This window comes from Branchiostoma belcheri, unplaced genomic scaffold (assembly GCF_001625305.1).
Source record: "Branchiostoma belcheri isolate BF01 breed outbred unplaced genomic scaffold, Haploidv18h27 scaffold346, whole genome shotgun sequence".
In the NCBI taxonomy this organism is placed as follows: Eukaryota; Metazoa; Chordata; class Leptocardii; order Amphioxiformes; family Branchiostomatidae; genus Branchiostoma; species Branchiostoma belcheri.
In genome coordinates, this window is record NW_017803961.1 from 100,427 (window position 1) to 107,671 (window position 7,245).

General features: G+C 42.1%; 1 protein-coding gene across 1 annotated transcript; it reads left to right on the forward strand.

Annotated features, from left to right (window-relative positions):
• The first annotated feature begins 244 nt into the window (after nucleotides 1–244).
• LOC109475723 lies at nucleotides 245–6,875 on the forward strand. The gene is made up of 6 exons (XM_019776487.1): nucleotides 245–656; nucleotides 1,673–1,831; nucleotides 2,372–5,008; nucleotides 5,356–5,490; nucleotides 5,697–5,831; nucleotides 6,171–6,875. The coding sequence occupies exons 3-6, from the start codon at nucleotides 4,530–4,532 to the stop codon at nucleotides 6,439–6,441; spliced, it is 1,020 nt and encodes a 339-aa protein (XP_019632046.1). The 5' UTR covers nucleotides 245–656; nucleotides 1,673–1,831; nucleotides 2,372–4,529; the 3' UTR covers nucleotides 6,442–6,875.
• The last annotated feature ends 370 nt before the right edge of the window (nucleotides 6,876–7,245 follow it).

Consider the following 7,245-nt stretch of genomic DNA (forward strand, 5'->3'; position numbering starts at 1 on the left):
CTTGACATAAGGTGTTTAGGCTTAACAGATCCATTTTGTAATCTAAGCTCTGTACGTTTGTTTAAGTTTCTCGGTCATTGTCATTAAAAACAAGTTGAACCTTTGAACCTACTATATTGTATGTATAGTTTTGATGCATGTATTCATATCTCTTTTGTCTACTTCTTTACATGACATAAGATGTTCAGATTCAACAGATATATTTTGTTCTACTGCCATATACTTTGAGGCAATATTTTGTCCATAGGCCACACCAATTTAATTTGTTCTCGGAATCGCCGCTTCAAAAATTCACAGAATGAGAAAAAAATAAAATTCAATTTTACCGAAAAGCTCCGCCCCAGAGGCGTTGCCAAAAAATGAAATCACTAAAGAAAACTGAAGGCTGCAGTTTATCAAGTGTTGATAGGTGTCGCTCTTAGTAGTTGGAGATCATGTGACGTTAAGTTACCAATAAAGGCGCTCCTTTCAGCATTCCGGTTGGCGAATGAGAGATCAAGTTACATCTTGTTAGTGTTTCTGGAAGGCTGCAAAAAAAATGGCGGCAGGTTGAATTCCTTTTTTTGGCAAGATTAGGAGCCGCCCGGCTCGGGGCAGTAGATTAGAAAGTGTAGATTAGAGCTAAAGTTGTAGAAATGTTGAAAGAAGAAACCATGGTCCCTCTAGCCTCCTTCGCAGTCTTGTTGGGCGTGGGCGTAATTTTTTCTCTGAGCGACGCGAGTAATATGCCGCCGCGAGGGACGATTTGCTGCCGAGGGACTTTTGCCACGGAGAGAAGGTTTCCGCGCTCCAACAAGACTGCTTCCATTCGGCGACTAGAAAGGGCTATCAAAAAACACTTAGGAGCGATTGGCATGGATGTGTGAACTTCCCGCAATGAACGCCACCAGTGCCGGGAGGTGTTCACGCCCCGTTCCTCGACGAGCCAAAACTTGCAACTTTCTAGCGGTCGCCGATCAACCCGTCCGTAGAACGCCAACCATTCCCGAAAACCGAGCCCTATCCACTCAACAAAATCCCGTAGTCATTGCTGCTAACGAAAAAAAAACTTTGAAAAGATCACTACCACAGGAACCCGCAAGCTAAACTGTGATATTGCAGGGGGACGTGGACAGATAAACAAAGTGTCGCCATGTTGTTTGGTGGCGGGTTGATCTCACTGGTCATGGGAGGGTAACGCACCGCTCCACAGCAAGTTGCGTAATAGAAAGAACAGTTTCATCAGCAAAAATAGTACTGCAAAGTTTGTCTTGGTTTGTTTGCATGGGATGCTTAAATGTGCACAGCAATGCCTTTGTTGTGACATTACCAATGTTCACTGTTTCTCTGTTGGAAGAACTTGGAACCTTCCACTATAACGCAGGCTAATAAAACCAACCGTTGACAAAGGCCTTCTCCAGCTGTGAATTACCCTTGCGCGAACATGTGAATTGGACCTGCGCGAACATGTGAATTGGACCTGCACGAACATGTTAATAGCCTCTATGAAAGGCTGGCTTAATCCGAGGTCCTTTCTAGTCGCCGAATGGAAGCAGTCTTGTTGGAGCGCGGAAACCTTCTCTTCGTGGCAAAAGTCCCTCGGCAGCAAATCGTCCCTCGCGGCGGCATGATTACTCGCGTCGCTCACAGAAAAAATTACGCCCACGCCCAACAAGACTGCGAAGGAGGCTAGGTCCCTCAAGGAGAGCCGGGAAAGCCGGTGTATGGCATTATCAAGGTTTTCCAAGGCCGACAAAAACTCATCGACACCTGCCTGGAAATCGAAGAAGACGAAAACTTTGGCCAGCTTTTCGCCAGATCCATCGAGAAGCAAACCGATTACTCTGTGCAGGTGGGTTTGATGAACTATATTTCCTTGACATGTGATGAGCCAACCAAAACATTATAGCTATTATTCTGAAATGAAGTACTTAGCCATCAGAAAAAAAATTCTGGTCAAATCAAGGAGTTTATTAACTCCTTGGTCAAATAGACATGCTAGGACATGTCCTTGATCTGTGCATAACTTTGTTGACGTTCACTTGACTCAGTATTTCTATTGAACCGTTTATTCATTTTTATTCGTTTGACTGAGAAAGATGTGCAGCCAGGACCACCCAGCTACATGTAGACGATTATAAAGGGCTATTTAACCTTGTACTTGGTTGTAGCCAAGGGATACTGACCAAGATATAATTTGCTGATTTTCCTTTCCAGTTTGGGTTGCATGGTTATCCCTCTCGTGTATTTTTATCTATTATTTATGAAGATTGCAAATGTTTTATTCTTGAAAAAATCAAGGAACTGTATAGTTTGCATTTACTCCAATAATCCTTGAAATTTGAATGGTAAGCCTTTTAAGCTTAGTTGTCTTATTTTTATTTATATCCAGGTATTCATCTCGCAAACAACACCACCAGTTGGTGGTGGGGCTGAGGAACATAGTACAAAACATGGAACCAATTGCCCTTTGTCAGCTCCTGTGAAGATGCTACTTTGTGACTTTCAATGCAAGTACATCACCTACTATGTGCAGCAGAAGACTGACAGTTGTGAAGAGTCTCATATCAAAAGAAATGCATTTGATATAATAATGAAAGAAAGGCTCAATGATTCTTACCTACCTCAAAGAATTGAGAAAGAGAAACCAATTGCAACAGAAAGACTGTACAACATGGTGGTTGACTACATGCAAAAAGTTAAGGCAGGATTCACCTCAGATTATGTTCAATCATGTGGTAAACGGCTTGCAGTGGTACTGAGAGATGCTTTATGGTATCTAGATTCACATCATGAAAAATTCAAAGAGAGATCCATAATCTTACCAAAGGCTTTTCAGATTTTCCAGCATCATAACAATTGGAAACAGAATAAGCATACACAACCATCACTGACACAGGAAGGCCTGTATAGTCATGAACAAAGCATATCAGCAGTTTTGATGCTACCCATGGTACTGACTCAGAGGAACTCTGTATTAGCACGAGACATGTCAGATCTGTGTAAAGCAATGACGAAATACAGGTTATACCTCCAAAATTCTACAGTCCGTGTTGAAAAATGCAGGTCATCAACCGTTCCAGTAAGGTCAGTAGAGACCCATTCTTCATTGACTACAATACCTGCCAGTGCAGTATGCCCACAAGAATACCAAGAGTTGCAAAGACATCTAGATAAAATGAACCATACACTCCTGTTGACATAGGTGACTTTGTAACAGTTGACAGGTATGAGAGACGGAAATATATAGCAAACATTCAGCTAGTCAGTGATGTGTCAATGTATGCTATGCCGTACGGCAACTGTCTTGGGACAGTCACCATTCTCTGGAAGATAGAAAGGAACTCAGAGAACCACGAGAGCCGAAATGCAGGAGTTATCTTGGAAATTAGCAAGGAGCTACCCACTTACTCAACACGAGAGATGAGGCGTATGTTCATACAGACATACAGTAAAAGGGCTAGTATAAAGCCAATGGTTCTCCGAGCTATCTACAGAGAACTGGTCAATGATTCTGCAGCTGCAACAAGTTTTAGAGAAGAGGATCTAGACCATCGTGTAGTTCGTTTCTTCATGGAATCTGAACAGCCGGACCTTTTATTAGACCTTAGGAAGTTAAATGGCAATCCAGGAAGCACCATGTTCAATGCATTTTGGGAGGAAACTGCCAAATACTTCGAGGAGCAAGGTCAGGTGCACGACAGAAGGCACGAGCACAACTTCACATACATGCCTGTAGCTATTTCAGTAGACGAGCTGCGACTCAAGGTGAAGGACAGATTACCCGAAGGAACACCCATACCTTCCTCAGAATGGTTGCGGCTGCAATTTTGGCCTGCTAACCCCTTTGCCGCAAGGGCAATTAAGCACACGTTCAGGTTAGATGTTAAGTTTGCTGTTCAGACCAGGCTCCTTCGGTCTGAACACATAGACTCGAAGTATGCTACTACTCAGTACAAATACCTCAAGCAGTTTGCTTGTAAGTACAAAGACCATGCACGGCTTATCTGTGTTGATGATAAGGCAATTATACCAGTAGGCAACCCCAGACAGCCAGTGTCAACAGGGGTCCGAGGACACAATAGGTCATTGGCCCCTGTTGGCGGGACACTGGCGGCTTTGGATCACGACTGGCACGTTGGAGGTCTGGTTCCCTCAGTTGTCCTATTGACAGACATCCCAGAGAGAGCAGAGGATTCATTCTATAAGGGAAAAGTCTGCGTGACTTTAAATGAGAAAGTTTTCCAGCCGTCAAGCCCATGTCGTCACACAGCTGAGATAGCCAAGGTACTCCGAGAGTATGCAAGTCTTGATGACGTGAATTTAGATGTTCCCATTTTGCTGATGTTCTCTGACGGGGGACCAGATCATAGAGTAACTTTCCAGTCCGTCAAGATCGCCCTTCTAGCACTATTCCTAGCTCTTGACTTAGATTCATTATATGCAGCTCGATGTGCTCCACATGGAAGTTGGATAAACCCTGCTGAAAGGACAATGTCTTTACTGAACTTAGCCCTCATCTGCAGAATGTTGCGTTGGAGAGAGGCTGCATGTCAGGAGAGTTAGAGAAGCTCATCAGTGGAAAGAGTGACCTCAGCAGTGTCCGTCAATCAGCAAAAAGACACCCTGACCTTAAAGAGGGATTCAAAGCTGCTATGCAGCCAGTCGTACGGCTTGTCAGCGAGGGGTTCCGGAAGATGCGACTAAAGAAGGAGAAAGTGAGGACGTTTCCAGCTGCTTTGGATGAAGAAATTGAAGACATCATGAGTATACTGAGTCTAATTGATGAGGAAATCACACCAAGTGATGCTATCACAATGACTTCCAAGGACTTTGCTAGACGCCAGCGGCTCACAAGTTTCCTAGAAAAACACAGTAAGCAGACACACTACACGTTTCAGCTGAAGAAGTGTACATCAGCAAACTGCAATGTCTGTGTACTGAGTCCCACACGTCTGCCCCCAGAAGTCTTTGACACATTGAGCTTTCTCCCTGACCCGATGCTTGACCCATCTGGGGAGCACTACCTGTGAGTGCTGTTTTCACTTTCCATCATGAGTAATACTATGAAAGTTGAGATGATAGGAATATGATAATTTTCATTTAAGGGTGTGTGTGTTTTGGTTAGAGTGACATTGTTTTTCTGCTGTATATATTACATGTATGTTACTTATAATATGCCAGCTTTTCAGCAAACTTAGGTACACATGTATTATTAATTTCTCTCTTTTAATATTCTTCATAGAAATACACTTGTAAGACTCAAAACTGTGCACAGATATCGTCCAAGACATTACATATGTATCTTTGTTTTACATGTAGCTTGCTACCTACTAGCTTCTCAGATTTGTCCTAAATATTGCATTATCTGCGCAGGTCATTTGCTGAGTTGTATGGCAAGCCTACCACAGAAGCAGACAGGCCGTCCCTGAAGCAGCCCACCCAGAAATCAGAGACTGACAAGAAGAGGAAACAGCTTCTTGTGGCAGCTAAAGTCCGCGATGTCATCAGGTTAGCTCCATCACCAGCCTATCTTTTCTATCTACAATTTTGAGTCTAATATGAAGGTGCTATGCAGGCAGTATTATGTCTTCCCACCAATGGAAAGAGTTGCAATATTGAGGTGTATCCTACAATGTATATGATGCCAGTGATATTGCATGAGGCACTGGTTTAACATTGTGTTTTAAATCCCAGTGTGTCTGTTCATTCTGCAGCTGTGGAGAGTGCCGGAAACCACGCTGCATATATGCAGCTTCAAAGTTACTCGCAGAAGAAGGAGGTGCAGTAACACGAGCCCAACAGGATGGCACATACGTGTGTGGAGGTCATATATTTGCTGAGGGTGGAAGGTGAGGACATCTCAATAGAATTCAGTGTTTTCCATGGAGATAGCAGCTGTTTGATTGTAGGCTAATAATGTTAATTCACCACAGACCCGCTAAAACAGTTTGGATTTGATACTACTGGTTGTGCTGTCTTTTCCATTCTGATATCATCTTCATGCTGCTCAAATGTCTTTTGTATTCAATTAGGCACAGTATCCTTTTTCAGATGTACATATAACATGCTTAAATGGCCACAATTTAGCATTAATGCAACACCCAGCAGGCCAAATAAACAAATTTTATCACTGGACATCTTGTATGTGACTTGATGAGACCCACTGAATGTTGTCCTGTCTTTTGTAGGTACCATGACAAGATAGTTACAAAGGTTGACCTTACTTGTGCGTCACCTGTGGAGACCCAGTACTATGGAAGTGTTACCGTGGCATTTCCAGACTGCTGCTTCCATTGCGGAACACTGAGCAATCTTCTGGAGCAGACTGACCCCTACATACTTGAACTCAGACAAAGTTACCATACTGTCAGACCTATTTGTTCACCCTGTCATGCAGGTGGCAAACAGGCCTCAACCAGAGGTCCAACAAATGCCAGAAAAAAGATAAGAAAAATCTAAGAGTGAGAAAGTTATTCCTGAACTTTTTGGTTTGGTTTGGCATGTTTTTGTTTTATTGTTGTCATTAGTTCCTTTTGGTAAGACTCAGAAAGTCATTGCAGTCAGGAAGTTTTATTGAATGTTGTTATGAGTTCCTTTTGGTAAGACTAATACTCAGAAAGTCAGTGCATTCACTAAGTTTTATTGAATAGAGTTCCTTTTGGTAAGACTCAGAAAGTCAGTACAGTACACTAAGTTTTATTAAATGTTATGAGTTCATTTTGGTAAGACTAAGACTCAGAAAGTCAGTGCAGTACACTAAGTTTTATTGAAAAAATTATGTTATGAGTTTCTTTTGGTAAGACTATGACTCAGAAAGTCAGACTGAGTGCAGTCACTAAGTTTTATTGAATAGAGTTCCTTTTGGTAAGACTCAGAAATTCAGTGCAGTACACTAAGTTTTATTAAATGTTATGAGTTCCTTTTGGTAAGACTAAGACTCAGAAAGTCAGTGCATTCACTAAGTTTTATTGAATAGAGTTCCTTTTGGTAAGACTCAGAAAGTCAGTACAGTACACTAAGTTTTATTAAATGTTATGAGTTCCTTTTGGTAAGACTAAGACTCAGAAAGTTAGACTGAGTGCAGTCACTAAGTTTTATTGAATAGAGTTCCTTTTGGTAAGACTCAGAAAGTCAGTACAGTACACTAAGTTTTATTGAATGTTATGAGTTCCTTTTGGTAAGACTAAGACTCAGAAAGTCAGACTGAGTGCAGTCACTAAGTTTTATTGAATAGAGTTCCTTTTGGTAAGACTCAGAAAGTCA

Excerpts from the sequence above, each read along its gene's own strand:
- LOC109475723 (XM_019776487.1), top strand. The coding sequence starts at position 4,530 with ATGTCAGGAGAGTTAGAGAAGCTCATCAGTGGAAAGAGTGACCTCAGC. Across the intron at positions 5,009-5,355 it reads CCATCTGGGGAGCACTACCT|GTCATTTGCTGAGTTGTATG; the intron begins GTGAGTGCTGTT and ends TTATCTGCGCAG. Across the intron at positions 5,832-6,170 it reads ATATTTGCTGAGGGTGGAAG|GTACCATGACAAGATAGTTA; the intron begins GTGAGGACATCT and ends TGTCTTTTGTAG.